The 23,073-nt window shown below is 50.2% G+C and overlaps 1 protein-coding gene across 3 annotated transcripts in view; it reads left to right on the top strand.

Moving 5' to 3' along the window:
* LOC140394884 (nuclear receptor ROR-beta-like) overlaps positions 1-23,073 on the top strand; it is a 179,123-nt gene that overhangs the window by 52,571 nt on the left and 103,479 nt on the right. Inside the window, exons 2-3 of one of the 3 annotated variants that reach the window (XM_072482042.1) lie at positions 20,136-20,221; positions 21,717-21,760. Coding sequence is in view for 2 of the 3 variants with exons in the window: in XM_072482039.1 (XP_072338140.1) it covers positions 4,230-4,368; positions 20,136-20,221 (225 nt within the window). In the remaining variant the exon portion in view is untranslated. Of the gene's footprint in view, positions 1-3,729; positions 4,369-20,135; positions 20,222-21,716; positions 21,761-23,073 lie in introns of those variants that run through there. The other 2 variants (XM_072482039.1, XM_072482040.1) reach the window with 2 other exon arrangements.

The following is a 23,073-nucleotide window of genomic DNA, read 5'->3' as shown; positions in this document are numbered from 1 at the left end:
CACGGGAACAAAGCCCGCGCTTCCCATTTGGCCCTGCCCCCAATGGCCGGCGCCCCCAGCTCCTCATCCTCCCTCCCCCCCCTCCCCCACGACATGGGGAAGAGAGAAAAGTTACAGGGTCGCAGGATTAACACCTTGGGAAATCATCTCTTCCCCCTCTTCACCCCACATATTCGCCCCACCACTTTGTCCCAAACGTTCTTTTTCTAGCCCGCTTATTCCAGTTTCTCCTCAACAATAAATGTCCACGCCTCTTCTGCCGTTTCAAAGTAGTGGTGTTTCCCTTGATGTGTGACCCACAGTCTTGCCGGCTGCAGCATTCCAAATTTAACCTTCCTTTTGTGCAGCACCGCCTTGGCCCGATTAAAGCTCGCCCTCCTTTTCGCCACCTCCGCACTCCAATCTTGATATACGCGGATCACCGCGTTCTCCCACCTACTGCTCCGAGTTTTCTTCGCCCATCTGAGGACCATCCCTCTGTCCTTATATCGGAGAAATCTCACCACTATGGCTCGAGGAATTTCTCCAGCCCTCGGTCTTCGCGCCATAACCCGATAGGCTCCCTCCACCTCCAACGGGCCCGTCGGGGCCTCCGATCTCATTAACGAGTGCAGCATCGTGCTCACATATGCCCCGACGTCCGCCCCTTCTGCACCTTCGGGAAGACCAAGAATCCTTAAATTCTTCCTCCTTGCATCATTCTCCAGCACCTCCAGCCTTTCCACACACCTTTTGTGTTGTGCCTCGTGCATCTCCGTTTTCACCACCAGGCCCTGTATGTCGTCCTCATTCTCAGCAGCCTTTGCCTTCACGACCCGAAGCTCCTGTTCCTGGGTCTTTTGCTCCTCCTTTAGCCCTTCAATCGCCTGTAATATCGGGGCCAGCAGCTCCTTCTTCATCTCCTTTTTAAGTTCTTCCACGCAACGCCACAGTAACTCTTGTTGGTCAGGGCCCCATATTACACTGCCTCCTTCCGACGCCATCTTGCTTTGTGCCTGCCTTCCTGGCCGCTGCTCTAGAGGATCCACCGCAATCCGGCCACTTTCCTCTCCTTTTTCCATCCGTGTCCAGGGGGGATTCCCTTCTGGTTTACCGCACAGTGTTTTGCGCCGTTAAAATTGCCGTTGGGGCTCCTATTAAGAGCCCAAAAGTCCTTTCCACCGGGAGCTGCCGAAACGTGCAACTTAGCTGGTCATCGCCGCACCCGGAAGCCGTGCAAACCAGTATTAAAGGACACCCTGGCTGGGCCTCCCTGGCGCGGACTGCCAGGTAACTGCCAGGTAAGTCTGTTATGTCCTGGTAGCCGGGGAAATCCCGTGAACGCATATTTAAATGAGCTAATGGCTCATTTAAATATGTTGATCTGGATGACACCCAGTGAGGGCAAGATCAAGTTCATGAGATCTCACGAGACTCTGTTAAATCTCGCGAGGGGTTTCAAGCATCTCAAGTCTCTATGAGAGGCCACTGCCGAGATTCAACAGCATTGCCAAGACACCAAGTCGGGCACGAGGAGGCCGTTAAATCATGCCCATTGTTATTTACACAGGGCTGGTTTAGCTCAGTGGGCTAGACAGCTGGTTTGTAATGTAGAACAAGGCCAGCAGCGCGGGTTCAATTCCCGTACCAGCCTCCCCGAACAGGCGCCGGAATGTGGCAACTAGGGGCTTTTCACAGTAACTTCATTGCAGTGTTAATGTAAGTCTACTGTGACAATAAAAAGACTATTATTATATTACATCAGCATTAAACCTGTTTTTGCTAACGCTAAGTTAAAACAATAAATAATTTTGGCTCTGGGGAACACTTAAGTTTGGAAAATGGTCTTGACAGTTTTTGGGAGGCTTGTTCTCGGTAGCAATAGGAAAAGTCTAATTTAATTCTATTCTGGTATCGATCAGCTTGGTTTTTTCACAAAATTGCTCCAAGGTTTCTCCTGCGCCATGTTGAAAAATATAAAGTTTCTTCTTCAACTGAAATGTTTCATTAGCTGGGATCATTTAATGAAAGCTCTTTCACAGGGGGTTCTCTGGCTTGAAATGGCACAGTATTCAATGGGGGCTTTTTTTCTTCCTCCCCCCCCCCCCCCCCCCCCCCCCCCCCCCCAGTGAGAACCCTGCATTATTTCCCTTTGAGAAGACCCTCTGAATTAAGTACCAATCAAATTTTTATTGGACAGCAATGGGCCTTCCCCATGATCAAGGGCCTGGGGAGGGAGTGCCTTCCTCCTGCCTGATTAAATTCCACGATGAGGAAGGGCTTAAATTCCACCACCCCTCCAGGGCACTTATTTTCAAATGATATATGAATGGTAATGGGCAATAGCTTTATAAGAATTTAGTAAGTGGCTTTATTCGATTTAATTGCAACTTGAATAATTTTCAGTCCCCCAAAATCTGCAGACATTCCTGCAGACGAATGTAACTACCACAGGGGTCTACTAGAACCCGGATATATTTTGTCCTGACCTTGTGTCAAAGTTTCTGGAATGGTCCTTGTTGGTCTGAAGCCCCTTACAGTGTCAAAATGGATGGAGTCAGGAAAAGGGACTTCACCATTGGAGCTGCACTCACGTAGGGTCAGCATAGGTACGCCTCGAGGTGGGGCTCGGGTCATTATTCCAGCACTGGAACCAATCTGCGACATGTTTCGGGGGGGGGGGGGGGGGGTCAGCAGGGGCAGGGGAGCAGGGGATGTCAGTAATGGGGGGACAACCTGTCACTCTCGAGCCACACCTTTTGGCCTTTACAGAGTAAGGGTCAGAACACCCAAACCCAGTGAACAAATTGAAATGACAGGACCTCCCCCACCTGTAAACGTTGACATGGTCACTGGTAAAGATGCAAGTTGAACACACTTACACCCAGTTGTACAGGTTATCAGGGCAAATTTTTTTTTTTTAATAACTAAGCATTGCAGTCAGTATTTTAAGTAATTTGTAGGAATTGGACAATTTTATATTTTGGATACTGCACAAAACAGTGCAACGCCTCCCTGTGTGTACCCGAACCTCTGTGTACCCGAACCTCTGTGTACCCGAACCTCTGTGTACCCGAACCTCTGTGTACCCGAACCTCTGTGTACCCGAACAGGCGCCCGAGTGAGGCGACCAGGGGCTTTTCACAGTAACTTCATTGAAGTGTTAATGTAAGCCTACTTGTGAGAATAATAAAGATTATTAACTTCATTTTTTTGAAATGTTACCTGTCAGAAGCTCCATTTTATCAGCAGACAGCTAACTGGGCAGTTTCCACTGATATAATAAAGACATTTTGAATGTAACCTGTAATGACAATTTTCCACACTTTCACATTTTAGATTATTTTCTGAATCAATTTCCATTTTCTTTAACTAGTCTAATTTGCTGCCTTTTTCCTCCTGCAAGATTTGGTCTTCAGACTAACATGTCTCCCGTGGCTGAAGTGGAATAAATGATTTAAAAATTGCATATAGATAAATGGTGACCAAATCCATGCACCTTTTAACTGGAGACTTTTACCTCCATTGAATTGTCTGCCAAACTGAAAGAAAATGAGTGAAAAGTTATCCACGTTAAGTCAGCAGTAAATTGTCAGTTCAGATTTTCACACTTTATTTTTGATTCATCATAAAGAGACTGTTATGTACCAAGTACAGTATACTTCAAGATATTTCTGCAAAAAAAAAAGCTTGTCCACACAGATGAGGTTTTGAAAAGCAGCATTTAAAAATTTTCTCAAGTTAATTTTATGGCCAGCTTCTATTATATGTGAACTAACAGTGATTCAGCCAACTAGATTAGGCTCAAAGGCCGTAATATTCCCACCATTTGATCACTATTACAGCATTTTGCTTTTCGTTTAGAGATTAAAAATGTTTCTTCCATATGTCTTAAGAATTTTTTTTTTTAATTTAATTTTTACTTGGCAAGTAAACACTTTTCGTGCAGAGTTGCATTACTGCCAGGCTAAATGATTCAGCTTTTCAGAGCTCTTTCATTGTCACTCGATTTCAATGACCTCAGAACTGGAGTAGAAGAAAACCACCTCCAGAATCGGGTTGCAGATCCAGTGACGAGGACGACTGTCAGATAGAAGGAAGCGATTGAAGCTGCATTTTCATAATGTGCCTCCAGGCTGTGATTGGAACAAAACATTGCTGTTGAGTTTGGTTTAAGGACGATGATTAGATATGTTGTGGAATTGAAAGCTGAGTAATGCAGTTTGAAAGGAGCTGAATAGACCTTTCCAATGCTAAATCCTATTAGCATAAGCACTGCTTTGCTCTGTACGGTGGGAAATAGAGGGTGGCAGGGACTGCTTTCGAATGGTTGGATAGAAACTCAAGAGGAGTATCAAGTGCAATTTGAAATGAAGAATTCATCGCACTGTGAGTACCCCAACTTGTTGAAGTTACCAATATAAAACAGGAGGTAAACTTGATATTCTGCTTATCCAGTAGATGTTTTTGCAAAGTATTTAATGTATATTTCTGCACAAAATGAGCAGGAGATCAGTGCTTCAATGTTGAATATGTTCATCATAGAATTTACAATGCAGAAGGAGGCCATTCAGCCCATCACGTCTGCACCGGTCCTTAAAAAGAGCATCCCCGTAACCCCACCTAACCTTTTGGACACTAAAGGGCAATTTAGCCTGGCCAATCCACCCGACCACATCTTTGGACTGTGGGAGGAAACCCACGCAAACACGGAGAGAAAGTGCGAATCAACCCGGGTCCCTGGAGCTGTGAGGCAGCAGTGCTAACCACGGTGCTAATCCTCAGACGGCATTGCTGCAGATTTCGAGGGACAGCTTGTTTTATGACGTGTATATGTTTGCAAATTTGACCAAATGTCAGCCGCCAGTAAATACATTTGGGTATAATCCATTTTTGTTTTCCAATTCTCAAATCCTGTTTTGTTACTTTAATATAGTTGTCGGCACTAATAAAGAACAAAGAACAAAGAAATGTACAGCACAGGAACAGGCCCTTCGGCCCTCCAAGCCCGTGCCGACCATGCTGCCCGACTAAACTACAATCTTCTACACTTCCTGGGTCCGTATCCCTCTATTCCCATCCTATTCATGTATTTGTCAAGATGCCCCTTAAATGTCACTATCGTCCCTGCTTCCACTACCTCCTCCGGTAGCGAGTTCCAGGCACCCACTACCCTCTGCGTAAAAAACTTGCCTCGTACATCTACTCTAAACCTTGCCCCTCTCACCTTAAACCTATGCCCCCTAGTAATTGACCCCTCTACCCTGGGGAAAAGCCTCTGACTATCCACTCTGTCTATGCCCCTCATAATTTTGTATACCTCTATCAGGTCGCCCCTCAACCTCCTTCGTTCCAGTGAGAACAAACCGAGTTTATTCAACCGCTCCTCATAGCTAATGCCCTCCATACCAGGCAACATTCTGGTAAATCTCTTCTGCACCCTCTCTAAAGCCTCCACATCCTTCTGGTAGTGTGGCGACCAGAATTGAACACTATACTCCAAGTGTGGCCTAACTAAGGTTCTATACAGCTGCAACATGACTTGCCAATTCTTATACTCAATGCCCCGGCCAATGAAGGCAAGCATGCCGTATGCCTTCTTGACTACCTTCTCCACCTGTGTTGCCCCTTTCAGTGACCTGTGGACCTGTACTCCTAGATCTCTTTGACTTTCAATACTCTTGAGGGTTCTACCATTCACTTTCCCTACCTGCATTAGACCTTCCAAAATGCAAAATCTGGGACGGGATAATGGGAAGTTCGGATAATCAGTATTAAAGGTTTTGTTTAGAAGAGTTGCTGCTTTTCAGCAACGGTCATTGTCCAGAAATGTTAACTTTATCTCCGATTTTATGACCCCTCCCAGTAAACGGCAATTTAAATGTCCCACAGCATCTGCCAGGGGGAGTGGAGGTGGGTGGGGGAGAAAACGCTATGATGGGGGAGTCACACAGGCTATGATGGGGGGGTCACACACACTACTATGGGGGGGGGGGGGGGGTCACACATGATATGATGATGGGGGGTCACATACGTTATGGTGATGGGGACACACCCTATGATGGGGGGTCACACAGGCTATGTTGGGGGGGTCACACAGGCTATGTTGGGGGGGTCACACACGCTATGGTGGTGGGTCACACACGGTATGATGGGGGGGTCACACACGCTATGGTGGTGGGTCACACACGGTATGATGGGGGTCTGACACACACTATGTTGGGGGGGTGACACATGCTATGGTGGGGGGGCATACACTGGTGGAGGGGACACGGGGTTGGGTGAGGGGGACACAGGGTGGGGTTGGCGGGACACATGCATTGGTGGGGGGGCACACACGCTGTGATGGGGAGGGACACTGGGTGGGGGGACAAGCGCCATGGGGGGGAAACACACACACAACGTGATGGGGGGCACACGTGCGGTGGGAGGGGCACATGCATGGTGGGGGGGGACTGTAAAACCCTGGCCTTTCTTCACAGGTACAACCATTTTCTTTCCTATGTTTCAGTATTCCAGCATCTGCAGTATTTTATCTCTTATTAATGTATTGAGATTTAATTGGACATTCTCGTGCAGAATATTCATACCTTCCAAATCTCAAAGAAGGGTCTCTGTATGAAATAATCCCAGCAAAACTAGCTTAGCACATTCCAGTGATGCCAGTAAAGCTCATTAGATCCTGTGGTACATTTTCCAAAGGGCAAGGCGATTCAGTAGCAGACAAAATTTATCAATGCAATCCCAATAAGTCCAGTAGGACTCCTGCCCACTCAGGACCCCCCATTGTACAGAACTAAATGTAATTCCAGTATGGTTAATGTTTCATGCTCAGTAGAGTGACTCGATCTTCTGTTTAAATGTTTAAAAATTATAAAAACAAGCCTTGTTGCTGTGTTTTAAATACAGAATACTTTTTAATGTACCTGTCAATACACATTCATCAAGGAAATGTTCAAATCTAGTCTTTTTTACATAGAATTTACAGTGCAGAAGGAGGCCATTCGGCCCATCGAGTCTGCACTGGCTCTTGGAAAGAGCACTCTACCCAAGGTCCACACCTCCACCCTATCCCCATAACCCAGTAACCCCACCCTACACTAAGGGCAATTTTGGACACTAAGGGCAATTTATCATGGCCAATCCACCGAACCTGCACATCTTTGGACATCTTTGTTACCTTTCAGTGTCCCGTGATAACAGGGGCAAAATTCTCCCCCAACGGCGGGATGTCCGCCGACTGGCGCCAAAGCCGGCGCCAATCAGACGGGCATCGCGCCGGCCCAAAGGTGCAGAATGCTCCGCATCTTTGGCGGCCTAGCCCCAACATTGAGGGGCTAGGCCGATGCCGGAGGGATTTCCGCCCCGCCAGCTGGCGGAAATGGCGTTTGTTGCCCCGCCAGCTGGCGCGGAAATGCGGCGCATGCGCGGGAGCGTCAGCGGCCGCTGTCAGTTTCCCGCGCATGCGCAGTGGGAAGAGTCACTTCCGCCTCCGCCATGGTGGAGGCCGTAGCAGAGGCGGAAGGGAAAGAGTGCCCCCACGGCACAGGCCCGCCCGCGGATCAGTGGGCCCCGATCGCGGGCCAGGCCACCGTGGGGGCCCCCCCCCCCCGGGGTCAGATCGCCCCGCGCCCCCCCCCCAGGACCCCGGAGCCCGCCCACGCCGCCTGGTCCCGCCGGTAAATACCAGGTTTGATTTACGCCGGCGGGACAGGCAATTTCTGGGCGGGACTTCGGCCCATCCGGGCCGGAGAATCCAGCGGGGGGTCCCGCCAACCGGCGCGGCCCGATTCCCGCCCCCGCCCAATCTCCGGTACTGGAGACTTCGGCGGGGACGGGGGCTGAATTCACGGCGGCCAACGGCCATTCTCCGACCCGGCGGGGGGTCGGAGAATGACGCCCCAGAGTTCTGAAATTCAGCAAAGCCACTCTAAGTAATTTAAAACCTTTGAAACCACATTCGGGAAAAATTAGAAATTCTGGAAATAATTGGTCTCGTGAATATTCCTCCTGCATTTTCAGCAAAATAAGCTGGAGGTTTTTTTAAGAAAAAACTTAATACTAAACAGGAAATATTTTTGTTTCCTCTGTAGTTTCCTGTTATTTTTATTTACCTTTTCATCTTTGGTGTAATTTTATTTTTCAAAACCAATTTTGTTTTTCATATCAGTCATTCTTTTCAACTTGTAACATCAGGCCCTGACCAAAATGTTAAGACCAGTGCACAAGATACTAGTTGTGGTTGTGTCAAGACTACAGGGCCTTAAGGAGTAAATAGCATGGATTTAGAATAATTCTGTAAGAAGGTAACTACAAAGATTAGGTCAGCACAATCGAGGTGTAGCATGCATTTTGAAAAAAACATTTGATAACATTTTACATGGGACACTTTTTTTTAAAGAAAGTCTAAGGCATCCTATTTGTCACCATTAGCTCCTGACACCATATCCTGTCCGTTAATAAAATCGCCTATTTGGATCTTCATAATGTTCGGTCCCCACCATATCCGTGCTTTTCTCACCCTCAAGCTGAACTATTCTAACGTGCTCCGAGCTGACCACCCCATTGTCCACACTCTACAAACCCAAGGCCATCCAAAACTCTACTGTTTGTATCCTAATTTCAGGTGAGCGGGCCCTTGACGTCAAACCAGCATTTTATAGAGTATGGCATCAAGGAGCCCGAGCAAAAATGGGAATCGGGGGGGAAATGCTTTGCTGGTTGAGATGTGGGGATGTTCGTTGACGATAGCACGCTGTCAGCACCATTCATGACTCCTAAATACTGAAGCAGTCCGTGTCCAAATGCAGCAAGACCTGGACAATTTTCAAGCTTGGGCTATCAAGTGGCAAGTTACGTTCACTCCACACAAGTGCCAGGCACTGACCATCTCCAACAACTAAACACCACACCATGATATTACCATCACTGAATCCCCCACTATCAGCAGCCTGGGGTTTACCACTGACCTGTAACTGAAATGGACTGGCCAAATAAATACTGTGGCTAGAAGAGCAGGTCAGAGGCCAGGAATCCTGCGGTGAGGAACTCACCTCCTGACTCCCCAAAGCCTGTCTACCAACTACAAGGAATACATCCACTTCCTGGATGAGCGCAGCTCCAACAACACTTAATAAGGTCAACACCATCCAGGACAAAGCAGCTCGCTTGATTGGCATCCCATCCACATTCACTCCCTCCACCACATGCTGCCCACCTACACTAAAACCCCCGACCCTCCCGAGTACCCCGGGCTGCATTCTCCGCAGCCCCGTGCCGAAATCGTGTGTGGCGCGGGGTGGAGAATCCACTTTTATGGGAGAATCGGGCCTGGCGCCGGTGTCTGGGGGGGGGGAAGGGGTGGGGGGGGTTGAGGCCCCGGTGTCGGGGGAGTGGGGGGAGTTGAGGCCCCGGTGTCGGGGGAGTGGGGGGGGTGGGGGGAGTTGCGGCCCCGGTGTCGGGGGAATGGGGGGGGGGGGTTGAGGCCCCGGTGTCGGAGGAATGGGGGGGGGTGGGGGGAGTTGCGGCCCCGGTGTCGGGGGAATGGGGGGGGGTTGAGGCCCCGGTGTCGGAGGAATGGGGGGGGTGGGGGGGAGTTGCGGCCCCGGTGTCGGGGGGGTGGGGGGAGTTGCGGTCCCGGTGTCGGGGGGGGGAGTTGCGGCCCCGGTGTCGGGGGAATGGGGGGGGGGGGTTGAGTACCCGGTGTCGGGGGAGTGGGGGGGGGGAGTTGCGGCCCCGGAGTGGGGGGGGTGGGGGGGGGGGAGTTGCGGCCCCGGAGTGGGGGGGGGTGGGTGGAGTTGCGGCCCCGGTGTCGGGGGGTTGGGGGGGGGGGGAGTTGCGGCCCCGGAGTGGGGGGGGTGGGGGGAGTTGCGGCCCCGGAGTGGGGGGGGTGGGGGGAGTTGCGGCCCCGGTGTCGGGGGAGTGGGGTGGGTGGGGGGAGTTGCGGCCCCGGTGTCGGGGGAATGGGGGGAGTGGGGGGGGTTGAGGCACCGGTGTCGGGGGGGTGGGGGGAGTTGCGGCCCCGGTGTCGGGGGGGTGGGGGGAGTTGCGGCCCCGGAGTGGGGGGGGTGGGGTGGGTTGCGGCCCCGGTGTCGGAGGAATGGGGGGGGGGGGGGTTGAGGCCCCGGTGTCGGGGGAGTGGGGGGGGTGGGGGAGTTGCGGCCCCGGTGTCGGGGGAGTGGGGGGGGTGGGGGGAGTTGCGGCCCCGGTGTCGGGGGAGTGGGGGGGTGGGGGGAGTTGCGGCCCCGGTGTTGGGGGGGTGGGGGGAGTTGCGGCCCCGGGGTGGGGGGGGTGGGGGGGTTGAGGCCCCGGTGTCGGGGGAGTGGGGGGGGTGGGGAAGTTGCGGCCCCGGTGTCGGGGGAATGGGGGGGGGTGGGGGGAGTTGCGGCCCCGGTGTCGGGGGAGTGGGGGGGTGGGGGAGGTTTTGAAACGCAGGCCATTTAATAATGAGGATGAATCATAGAATTTACCCTGCAGAAGGAGGCCATTCGGCCCATCGAGTCTGCACCGGCTCTTGGAAAGAGCACCGTACACAAGCCCACACCCCCACCCTATCCCCATAACCCAGTAACCCCCCCCCCCCCCCAACACCAAGGGCAATTCTGGACGCTAAGGGCAATTTAGCATGGCCAATCTACCTAACCTGGACATCTTTGGACTGTGGGAGGAAACCGGAGCACCCGGAGGAAACCCACGCACACACGGGCAGAGCGTGCAGACTCCGCACAGACAGTGACCCAGCGGGGAATCGAACCTGGGACCCTGGAGCTGTGAAACAATTGTGCTAACCACTCTGCTACCGTGCTGCTCTGTGTAGTTCATAACAGTGCCATTCAAACGGGTTGCTATGTCCTGGATGATGTTGAGCTTTGAGTGTTGTTGGAGCTGCACTCATCCAGGCAAGTGGAGAGTATTCTGACTTGTGCCTTGTTATGGGAGGACAGGCTTGTCGGGCTTCATGGGGGGTGGGGAGGGGGGTTATCGTCAGGAGGTGAGCTACTCACTTCAGAATACCCAGCCTCCGACCTGCTCTTGTAGCCACAATATTTATATAGTTGGTCCACTTCAGTTTCTTGTCGGTGGTAATTTCCCCAGGATGTGGATAGTGAAGGATTCAGCAATGCCTCCAGGGTGGTGCAGTAATAGAATATCCTGGGGAGATGATTAGAATCTCTCTTGTTGGAGATGGTCATTGACTTACTCTTGGAGCACGAATGTCACTTGTCACTTATCAGCCCAAGTCTGAATGTTGCCTAGGTCTCGCTGCACTTGCACATGGACCACTTCAGAGTCTGAGGAGTTGCGAGTGCTACTGAACATTGTGCTATCATCAGTAAACATTTCCATTTTTGATCTTATGATGGAGGGAAGGTCAGTGGGGTTTATCTTCTGCATTAGTTCGGGACTAGTGGGTGGCTCTGGTGCGTTTCTTGCAGCTCAATATTATCCATGTAGATTATCTTCGTATGTTCACATGCATAGCAATAAAATGGTAGAAGAAGAAAACTGCCTGAAAGGAGAAGGAGAGGCAGAAGGAGAAAACTCCATAGCAGAAGAATTGCAGGATCTGCTCCCAGCTTTTCCAAGGACAGCTGAATGGGCCCATGTTATAAGATTGTGTACTTTCCATATCTATCTATGTGCGCTGGCCATTCTGTTAAGGACAGAGGGTGGGCTCCTGAGGCTGGAGTCCAGGCTGATGGAGTGAAGTTGGAAACTGCCAGTGTCGGGAGCGAAAGTGAAGACATTTTAAAAACTTGAAAAATGAAAAGATGCCACCGCCATGGTGGTATGCTCGGTGAATCTCCGCCAATCCCACTCAGCCTGACTCTGGGTGGTGGAGATGCTCGGTGAATCTCCGCCAATCCCACTCAGCCTGACACTGGGTGGTGGAGATGCTCGGTGAATCTCCGCCAATCCCACTCAGCCTGACTCTGGGTGGTGGAGATGCTCGGTGAATCTCCGCCAATCCCACTCAGCCTGACCCTGGAGGTTGCCTTCATTCATCGGCCATGGTTTGTCCTCCACATTAGAAGGTGGGGTGAGCCGACAGCTGATAGGAAGATTCCTGGAGGCCTTTTTAGACCCTCTAAGGGGCTTAATTTGCTGCCCTCTACTTGCAGCCGATGACCATCACCCTGGCAAACCAGTATGTTTAAACAGTGGAAACAGGCAGGAAAATGGCAGCCTGACCAATCTGGGCCCATCTCCACACCAACTTCAACATTGGGGCCAATGTCTTTTGGTTCAACTAGGTTTGGGCGACCAACGTGACCCTGTCAATGTAACTTACAACCCGTGTAAATTCTATACTGAAGGCAAGAGATTGATACAGATTTGTACATTAAAGGAATCTAGGATGTGAATAGTGCGGGAAGATGGAGTGAAGATACAAAACCACTGACAACCTTACTGAGTAACGAGAGACACCTGAAACAATCCAATCTGATCCATTGGGTCAGGTTCTCTGGCCCCCCTGTCGGCTCTTTCTCATCGGCGGGAGGCAGGCTGCCATTGGCCGACAGCAGGATCTCCTCCCGCTGCTGTTAATGGGGTTTCCCATTGAATCCACGCCAAGCCCCCGGGAACCCCATGACGAGGGTCCGTCACCGGCGGGACTGGAATATCCGACCCATTATGTTTCACAAAAACATAAAAAATAGGAGCAGGAGGAGGCCATTCGGCCCTTCGAACCCGCACCGCCATTCATTCTGATCATGGCTGATAACACAACTCAGTAATCTGTTCCCACTTTCCTCCTATATGCTCTACTTCCTTTAGCCCAGAAGTTGTATCTAACTCCTTCTTTGTCCTTTATTGCAAAGAGATTGGATTTGAAAAATCGGGTTTTATTGCCGTTTTGGGTGTTGATGAGGTCTCACCTGGAATAATTCGTACAGATTTGGTCCCCTTACCTAAAAAAGGATATGGTAACGTTGGAGGCAGTCGAAAGGAGATTGACCAGGCTAATTCCTGCGACGAAAGGGTTGTCCTATCAAGAGGGACTAAATAGTCTGGGTCTGTATTCCTCGGAGTTTAGAAGAGTGAGGGGTGACCTTATTCAAACATATAAAATTCTGAGGGGGCTGACAGGGTGGATGGTGAGATGTTTTCGCTGGTGGGAGAGTCTCGAACAAGGAGACAGAGCTACAAGATAAAACTGATGTGCGTAGAAATTTCTTCTCGCAGACGGTGGGGAATCTCCGGAATTCTCTGCCCCGGAGGGTAAGGAATCTCTGGAATTCCCGTCCCAGAGGGTGGGGAATCTCTGGAATTCTGTGTCCCGGAGGGTGAGGAATCACTGGAATTCTCTGCCCCGGAGGGAGGTGAATCTCTGGAATTCTCTCTCCCGGAGGGTGGGGAATCTCTGGAATTCTCTGTCCCGGAGGGTGGGGAATCTCTGGAATTCTCTCGCCCGGAGGGAGGGGAATCCCTGGAATTCTCTGTCCCGGGGGGAGGGGAATCTGTGGAATTCTCTCGCCCGGAGGGAAGGAAATCTCTGGAATTCTCTGTCCCGGAGGGAGGGGAATCTCTAGAATTCTCTGTCCCGGAGGGAGGGGTATCTCTGGAATTCTCTGTCCCAGAGGGAGGGGAATCTCTGGAATTCCCATTCCCAGAGGGAGGTGAATCTCTGGAATTCCCTGTCCCAGAGGGAGGTGAATCTCTGGAATTCTCTGTCCCGGAGGGTAGGGAGTCTCTGGAATTCTCCGTCCTGGGGGAATGGGAAATCTCCGGAATTCTCTGTCCCAGAGGGTGGGGAATCTCTGGAATTCTCTATCCCGGAGCTAGGGGAATCTCTGGAATTCTCTGTCCCGTGGGGTTGGGGAATCTCTGGAATTCTCCTTCCCGGAGGGTGGGAAATCTCTGGAATTCTCTGTCCCGGAGGATGGGGAATCTCTGGAATTCTCTGTCCCGGAGGGAGGGGAATCTCTGGAATTCTCTGTCCCGGGGGGAGGTGAATCTCTGGAATTCTCCTTCCCGGAGGATGAGGAATCTCTGGAATTCTCTGTTCCGGAGGGTGGGGAGTCTCTGGAATTCTCTGTCCCGGAGGGAGGGGAATCTCTGGAATTCCCATTCCCAGAGGGAGGTGAATCTCTGGAATTCCCTGTCCCGGAGGGAGGTGAATCTCTGGAATTCTCTGTCCCGGAGGGTGGGGAGTCTCTGGAATTCTCCGTCCTGGGGGAATGGGAAATCTCCGGAATTCTCTGTCCCAGAGGGTGGGGAATCTCTGGAATTCTCTATCCCGGAGCTAGGGGAATCTCTGGAATTCTCTGTCCCGTGGGGTTGGGGAATCTCTGGAATTCTCCTTCCCGGAGGTTGGGAAATCTCTGGAATTCTCTGTCCCGGAGGATGGGGAATCTCTGGAATTCCCTGTCCCGGAGGATGGGGAATCTCTGGAATTCTCTGTCCCGGAGGGAGGGGAATCTCTGGAATTCTCTGTCCCGGGGGGAGGGGAATCTCTGGAATTCTCCTTCCCGGAGGATGGGGAATCTCTGGAATTCTCTGTCCCGGAGGTAGGGGAGTCTCTGGAATTCTCTCTCCCGGAGGGTGGGTAATCTCTGGAATTCCCTGTCCCGGAGGATGGGAAATCTCCGGAATTCTCCGTCCCGGAGGGAGGGGAATCTCTGGAATTCTCTGTCCCGGAGGGAGGGGTATCTCTGGAATTCTCAGTCCCGGGGGGAGGGGTATCTCTGGAATTCTCTGTCCCTGAGGGAGGGGAATCTCTGGAATTCTCTGTCCCAGAGGATGGGGATTCTCTGGAATTCTCTGTCCCGGAGGGAGGGGAATCTCTGGAATTCCCATTCCCGGAGGGAGGTGAATCTCTGGAATTCTCTGTTCCGGAGGGTGGGGAGTCTCTGGAATTCTCCGTCCCGGGGGAGGGGAATCTGGAATTCTCTGTCCCAGAGGGTGGGGAATCTCTGGAATTCTCTATCCCGGAGGGAGGGGAATCTCTGGAATTCTCTGTCCCGGAGGGAGGGGAATCTCTGGAATTCTCTGTCCCGGAGGATGTGGAATCTCTGGAATTCTCTGTCCCGGAGGGTGGGGAATCTCTGGAATTTTCTGTCCCGGAGAGAGGTGAATCTCTGGAATTCTCCGCCCCAGAGGGTGGGGAATCTCTGGAATTCTCCGTCCCGGAGGATGGGGAATCTCTGGAATTCCCTGTCCCGGAGGGAGGTGAATATCTGGAGTTCCCTATCCCGGAGGGAGGTGAATATCTGGAATTCTCTGTCCCGGAGGGTGGGGAGTCTCTGGAATTCTCCGTCCTGGGGGGAGGGGAATCTGGAATTCTCTGTCCCAGAGGGTGGGGAATCTCTGGAATTCTCTATCCCGGAGGGAGGGGAATCTCTGGAATTCTCTGTCCCGGAGGGTGGGGAATCTCTGGAATTCTCCTTCACGGAGGGTGGGAAATCTCTGGAATTCCCTGTCCCGGAAGGAGGAGAATCTCTGGAAGTCTCTGTCCCGGAGGGTGGGGAGTCTCTGGAATTCTCCGTCCCGGGGGGAGGGGAATCTGCAATTCTCTGTCCCAGAGGGTGGGGAATCTCTGGAATTCTCTATCCCGGAGGGAGGGGAATCTCTGGAATTCTCTGTCCCGGAGGGAGGGGAATCCCTGGAATTCTCTGTCCCGGAGGGAGGGGTATCTCTGGAATTCTCTGTCCCGGAGGGTGGGGAATCTCTGGAATTCTCTGCCCCGGAGGGAGGTGAATCTCTGGAATTCCTTCACCCGGAGGGAGGTGAATCTCTGGAATTCTCTATCCCGGAGGGAGGGGCATCTCTGGAATTCTCTGTCCCGGAGGGTGGGGAATCTCTGGAATTCTCCTTCCCGGAGGGTGGGAAATCTCTGGAATGCTCTGTCCCGGAGGGTGGGAAATCTCTGGAATGCTCTGTCCCGGAGGATGGGGAATCTCTGGAATTCTCTGTCCCGGTGGGAGGGGAATCTCTGCAAATTTCTGTCCAGGAAGGTGGAGTATCTCTGGAATTCTCTGTCCCGGGGGGGAGGGGAATCTCTGGAATTCTCCTTCCCGGAGGATGGGGAATCTCTGGAATTCTCTGTCCCGGAGGTAGGGGAGGCTCTGGAATTCTCTCTCCCGGAGGGCGGGTAATCTCTGGAATTCCCTGTCCCGGAGGATGGGGAATCTCCGGAATTCTCCGTCCCGGAGGGAGGGGAATCTCTGGAATTCTCTGTCCCGGAGGGAGGGGTATCTCTGGAATTCTCTGTTCCGGGGGAGGGGAATCTCTGGAATTCTCTGTCCCGGAGGAAGGGGAGTCTCTGGAATTCTCTGTCCCGGAGGGTGGGTAATCTCTGGAATTCTCCATCCCGGAGGGTAGGGAATCTCTGGAATTCTCCATCCCGGAGGGTAGGGAATCTCTGGAATTCTCCATCCCGGAGGGTGGAGGAGGCTGGATCATTCAAAGTATTTGAAGGGAGGTTGATAAATATTTGATAGATGGAGGAATAGAGGCTGTGGGGAAATGGGGAACAGGAGTTGAGGCCGGCACAGATCAGCCATGATCCTATTAAACGACTGGGCAAGCTCGAAGGGCCTGATGAGCGACTCCCGCTTCTATTTCTTGTGTTCCTGAAGATATACGGTGGGCTGATTGTCCGACCCTCAGCGCCATTCATTGGCAATGGGATTCGCTCTACCTACCATTTGTCAATGGAATTTCCCAATGAAGCCATCCCCGTGCCGCAGGACTCCCTTCCCAGACTGCTTCACTGTGACACTGACTGAGGTCACCGTTCCCAGACTGCTTCACTGTGACACTGACTGCGAGGTCACCGTTCCCAGACTGCTTCACTGTGACGCTGACTGTGAGGTCACCGTTCCCAGACTGCTTCACTGTGACACTGACTGTGAGGTCACCGTTCCCAGACTGCTTCACTGTGACGCTGACTGTGAGGACACCGTTCCCAGACTGCTTCACTGTGACGCTGACTGCAGGACACTCTTCCCAGACTGCTTCACTGTGACGCTGACTGTGATGACACCCTTCCCAGACTGCTTCATTGTAACACTGACTGCGAGGACACCCTTCCCAGACTGCTTCACTGTGACGCTGACTGCGAGGACACCCTTCCCAGACTGCTTCACTGTGACGCTGACTGTGATGACACCGTTCCCAGACTGCTTCACTGTGACACTGACTGCGAGGTCACCGTTCCCAGACTGCTTCACTGTGACGCTGACTGTGAGGTCACCGTTCCCAGACTGCTTCACTGTGACACTGACTGTGAGGTCACCGTTCCCAGACTGCTTCACTGTGACGCTGACTGTGAGGACACTGTTCCCAGACTGCTTCACTGTGACGCTGACTGTGAGGACACCGTTCCCAGACTGCTTCACTGTGACGCTGACTGCAGGACACTCTTCCCAGACTGCTTCACTGTGACGCTGACTGCGAGGACACCCTTCCCAGACTGCTTCACTGTGACGCTGACTGTGATGACACCCTTCCCAGACTGCTTCATTGTAACACTGACTGCAGGACACCATTCCCAGACTGCTTCACTGTGACGCTGACTGCGAGGACACCGTTCCCAGACTGCTTCACTGTAACACTGACTGCAGGACACCGTTCCCAGACAGCTCCACTGTGACACTGACTGTGAGGTCACCGTTCCCAGACTCCTTCACTGTGATGCTGATTGCATGACACTCTTCCCAGACTGCTTCACTGTGATGCTAACTGCAGGACACTCTTCCCAGACTGCTTCACTGTGACGCTGACTGCAGGACACTCTTCCCAGACATACCATCCACTTGTACTAAGCCTTTGATTGTGAATTAAAATTATTCAAAAATATAGTTTCTTTCAGCATCCGAACAGAGCAATTTCTCAGAGTATTTTTTGTTTATTATAACAAAATTGGATGATTAGTGCGATATCACACTAACAGGATATTAGTCTGAAATTGCCTATAGATCGCTACGTCTGGAAGCAAATAATAATTGTTTCTGTTAGATTTTACCTGCCAGCTGCTACTGAATATTGCCACCAGATTTGCTAAAAGGGAAGATTGTCCTTTTGCACATGCAGAGTTGAGTTGGAGGCCAGTTATGGGGAATGAGACCAATCTAATCTACCTGTCGGGGGCATGTGGCAAAATACCTGTGCTTATCCCAACAGCGTATTAATAATATTTCGAATTCTGGTTATGAAAGATTGAAAAGAATAAAGAGGAGTTTGGGAGCAAGGTAAATAAACTATTTTGCCAAAACACGTGCTTTGCAGTTACGTAACCTTTTAGGATAGTAACTGAAACAGAAAAAGTGGTCCTTTACCGTCACTGGCTATAACCAAGGAGCTCTAAACCCATACCTGCCCTTGTATGAAAGGAAATTGGAGAGAAGTTTCCACCAGATATAACTTGTCCACGATACCCATCTCCAGCTCCCTTGACACCATTCTCACTAAATTGTTGATCACTCAACGCACCTTTTATTGTGCTTCACGACTCGCTGACATTATAAATAGTTCCCTCCCTTCCATTTATTTCAGAATTTCCATCAAACAGGTAATTGGGTCACTTATTTAATATCTGCTGGTGGGTACAGGTCCAGCTTCATTTAAGAATGGAGATATTGAGGAATGTTCACTGCCAATCACCTGTGGTTGCTTCCTGACCGGACCGTTTTCAGCTATTTTCCCATTTTTGTTCTTGGACCTGCAGAACTTGGGAATGTTTACTTTGTGTTGTTAGAATCTGTTGACTGTCATCTTACTGCTGACCCCTACTGTCATCTCGCTCCATTACCTGTGCAAGTCTAATCTCCACACAATGTTCCATCTGACCCCCCCACCACCACCACACTGGCTTCCCAGGAAATCATAACATCAGACAGTCTATACTTCTTGTTCACCAGTATAGTTAAAAAATATATTTCCTCGTTTTGATCATGCGGATAATTGTGAAATCACTGACGTATTTTAAGAACATGAACTGTTAGAAATTCTATGTTAAAAAAACAAAGATTTATGTCAGGAGTAAACATAGTCAAGGCGGATGACTTGGTATCACGCATTACTTTAATAATGCACAAGGGATATTTGTATTCTCAGAACAAAACTGTCTTAGTTGAAAATATATTTGCTGTGGAAACATTAAACTGTTTCTAACAAAAAACTATAGTATTAAATTAGCTCTCAAGTCTGTAATGTCACAGAACAAACAACTATGTTCGTCATATCCGAAACATAGATTTCTCAAATCTAAAGGGTTATAAGCGTGGTGACTTTTTAACATTTGTGTTGAGCAAAAGGAGGTTGTAAACTTCCAAAATGTGTTTCCTTTCTACGTGCATAACCCAAAGTTTAGCTGCAGAATGTCAATGCCCCCCTTCAAATTGACCCAAACTAAAGGTGTGTGTGACAGTGCTGCGGGGTTGCATTACCACATTGTTGCCTTTGTTGCCAGCAGAGGAGCTTTCTGTTATAAAGTCTGCAGTGTAACCGTCCTGCTTGTTATTTCTTTTGTTCGCACTTCTATTATGATATTTTATTATTTTGGTCCATGGACACATAATTAGAATGTGCCTTTAAGCAGAGGACTGAAAGTTGAAGCAACCTGCTTGTCAGGACACTGTGTTCCCAGGTTCTGTTTTTTGAAAGGAACAGTCAGACTCCTTGGCACCGGGTGGATCGTGGAAGCCAGGTTTTGAGGGAGTTTGATCGATTGGTTGGCTGACAACTTTGTGGTTTGGCCAGGGACAGTGTTGTGCCTGACATCAGTCAGTGATTGGTTCCTGCGTGATGCTTTCTGAAAGAACTGGGGAGACGTGTTTGGACCTTGGAAGTGAAAGGAACTCGCTCTCGCATGCGTACCAGGCTACGGTCATCCCCAGAGAGTAGGTTGTATATTTTTCCTAACTTATGACATCTATATTGTGTGGAACCTGTGGTTTGAAATTGGCAGCTGAATAATTCACAGTTGTTTTCCAAATATTGAGAAAATGAGGGCGTTACCAGTTGGTGACCCCCTGGATAAAGGACTGTGAATGATTCAGTGTAATTTCCTGAGGAGCAGTTGGCGATGCAGAAAAATTAATTCCTATTTAGAAAATGCCTGCTTGATTTGTCACTTGGTTTAACTCATTCAGAAGTGACTACGAAGCCTTTACTTAATTGATTTCTTACCTTTTGTTCTCTCGTTTCAGCCCAAATAGAAGTGATACCGTGTAAAATCTGTGGAGATAAATCTTCAGGAATCCACTATGGAGTCATCACTTGTGAAGGATGTAAAGTAAGTGAAACTAAAGCACATTTTTAATTCCTTCTAATTTATCATTTCTGCTTCCTGGTCACTTACCTTTGTTCAGTTTTTTTGAGTCAAATGGGAGGATGTAGACCAGTTGGGGCTGGCACAGTACAGCACGGTGACACAGCGGTTAGCACTGCTGCTTCACAGCGCCAGGGACCCGGGTTCGATTCCGGCCTTGAGTGACTGTCTGGTGTGGAGTTTGCACTTTCTCCTGTGTCTACGTGGGTTTCCTCCGGGTGCTGCGGTTTCCTCCCACAGTCCAAAGAAGTGCAGGTTAGGTGGATTGGCCATGATAAATTGCCCTTAGTGTCCAATGGTTAGTTAGGGTTACAGGGATAGGGCGGGGAGTGGGCCTAGGTTAGGGTGCTCTTTCGGAGAGATGGTGCAGACTCATTCGATGGGTCGAATGGCCTCATTCTGCACTGTGTGGTGATATGCATCACCATGAATACACAAGGGGTTAATGTAAATACACTACGACTAAGTAAACACTAGAGGGAGCACCAGAGACGTCATGACATGCAGACATACAGCTAATGAACACATAGAATAGGACATGACAAATGGGCAGTCAAGACACCCAGAAGTGACACTACCACAAGGGGGCATTACACAACCTATATATAAGGATAGGGCACACATGCTCTGTCTCTTTCCACAGGCGACACTTCGAGAGTAGGAAAGGGGCAGATCAGAAGCATCACACCCACCACGTGGCTTAGAGCAGAATGGTTAGTTAGACTGAGTTACTATAGCAAGATTAGCAGGAGAGTCAAACTCATAGAGAACTGTGCAAATGGTTCAATAAATCACATTGAACTTACTTCAAAGTCTGGAGTATCTTTTGGTCAAAGCTGTACCGAGTTGCAGCCTGTGTTATCCCAGAGTACACAACACACTGTAGTGATTCTATGAATAAGAGCTGCAGGAGGTGACAATTGCACCGGTACCTTTTTGTAAAAAGGTATCTAATTCGATCCATTCCACTGCCCTTTCCCCATATCCTTTTTACATTTTAAAATAGTTACCCATTTACCATTTAAAAGTTGCAATGCTTTCTCATTCCACTGCAATGTCCAACAACACCCCAGACAAAACAATTATCTTAAAATCTCCTTGAACGTTATGTAGCAATCTTCAATTCATGCTCTCTTGTATTGGATCATGAGATATTTACCCGTGTGGTATTTTAAAGGATAGGCTTGCAGACCACGAAGGTACAAACAAGTGAGAGCTTTACTGGGAAGGTGTTTGCAGGCTGTTGGGATGGCGTCCTGTTTGCCCACACAAACGGCCAGTGACGTCATCAATACATGATCGGATTCTTAAAGTGACCAACAAAGATGAATACACAATACCCAGCTTTATCTTAGCAAAGTGTCTCGTAATTTTCAGCACCTTTGAAAAATCTAAGAATATTTTCTGTTCCATTGCAACGATTCTATTGTTTTGTCATTTCTCATTCCTAATGTTATAGTGAATCCCTCCTGACATCGACAAAGGCTTTGCATCCTTTCTAAAGTAAGATGATCAACAGAGTACAATATTAAAACTGTGCCATAACTAATGACTTGTATGACTTTGTTTGTAAACTGTGCCCCAGTTTGTAAACTGTGTCCCGGTTTGTGAACTGTGTCCCGGTTTGTAAACTGTGTCCCGGTTTGTAAACTGTGTCCCGGTTTGTAAGCTGTGTCCCGGTTTGTAAGCTGTGTCCCGGTTTGTAAGCTGTGTCCCGGTTTGTAAGCTGTGTCCCGGTTTGTAAGCTGTGTCCCGGTTTGTAAGCTGTGTCCCGGTTTGTAAGCTGTGTCCCGGTTTGTAAACTGTGTCCCGGTTTGTGAACTGTGCCCCGGAATTGTTCCCCGGTTTGTGAATTGTTCCCCAGTTTGTAAACTGTGCCCCGGTTTGTGAACTGTGTCCCGGTTTGTGAACTGTGTCCCGGTTTGTAAACTGTGCCCCGGTTTGTGAACTGTGCCCCGGAATTGTTCCCCGGTTTGTGAATTGTTCCCCGGTTTGTAAACTGTGCCCCGGTTTGTAAACTGTGCCCCGGTTTGTAAACTGTGCCCCGGTTTGTAAACTGTGCCCCGGTTTGTGAACTGTGTCCCGGTTTGTAAACTGTGTCCCGGTTTGTAAACTGTGCCCCGGTTTGTGAACTGTGTCCCGGTTTGTAAACTGTGTCCCGGTTTGTAAACTGTGTCCCGGTTTGTGAACTGTGTCCCGGTTTGTAAACTGTGTCCCGGTTTGTAAACTGTGTCCCGGTTTGTAAACTGTGTCCCGGTTTGTTAACTGTGCCCTGGTTTCTCAGACCTAGGATTCCTGGTCAGCTGATTAACCTGTCCTCACATTTGTGCTACTCTTACATCATCAAGACCTGACCTTTTTTAAATTCATTTACGGGATGTGGACGTCGCTGGTTAGACCAACATTTATTGCCCATCCCTAATTGCCCTTCAGAAGGTGGTGGTGAGCTCCCTTCTTGAACCGTGAGGTTCATATGGTGTCTGAACACCCACTGCTGTTAGGGAAGGAATTCCAGGATTTTGACCCAAGTCAGGATGGTGAGTGAGTTGGAGGGGAACCTCCAGGTGGTGGGGTTCCAGGGAGCTGCTGCCTTTGTCCTTCTAGATGGTAGTGGTCGTGGATTTAGACAATGTTGGGTGGGATTCTCTGACCCACGCCGGATCGGAGAATCCCCGGAGGGGCAGCGTGAATCCCGCCCCGCCGTTCCGATTCCGGATGCCATATTCTCCGGCCGGCGAAAAATCCCACCGACGGGAATCGCGCCTCGCAGAATCGCGACAATCGACGTGACACGATGGGCCCCGGGGCTGCTTCAG

This window comes from Scyliorhinus torazame, chromosome 18, assembly GCF_047496885.1.
Source record: "Scyliorhinus torazame isolate Kashiwa2021f chromosome 18, sScyTor2.1, whole genome shotgun sequence".
NCBI classification, from domain to species: domain Eukaryota; kingdom Metazoa; phylum Chordata; class Chondrichthyes; order Carcharhiniformes; family Scyliorhinidae; genus Scyliorhinus; species Scyliorhinus torazame.
Note: the sequence above shows the minus strand (reverse complement) of the source record. Positions and strands in the feature narration are given on the sequence as shown.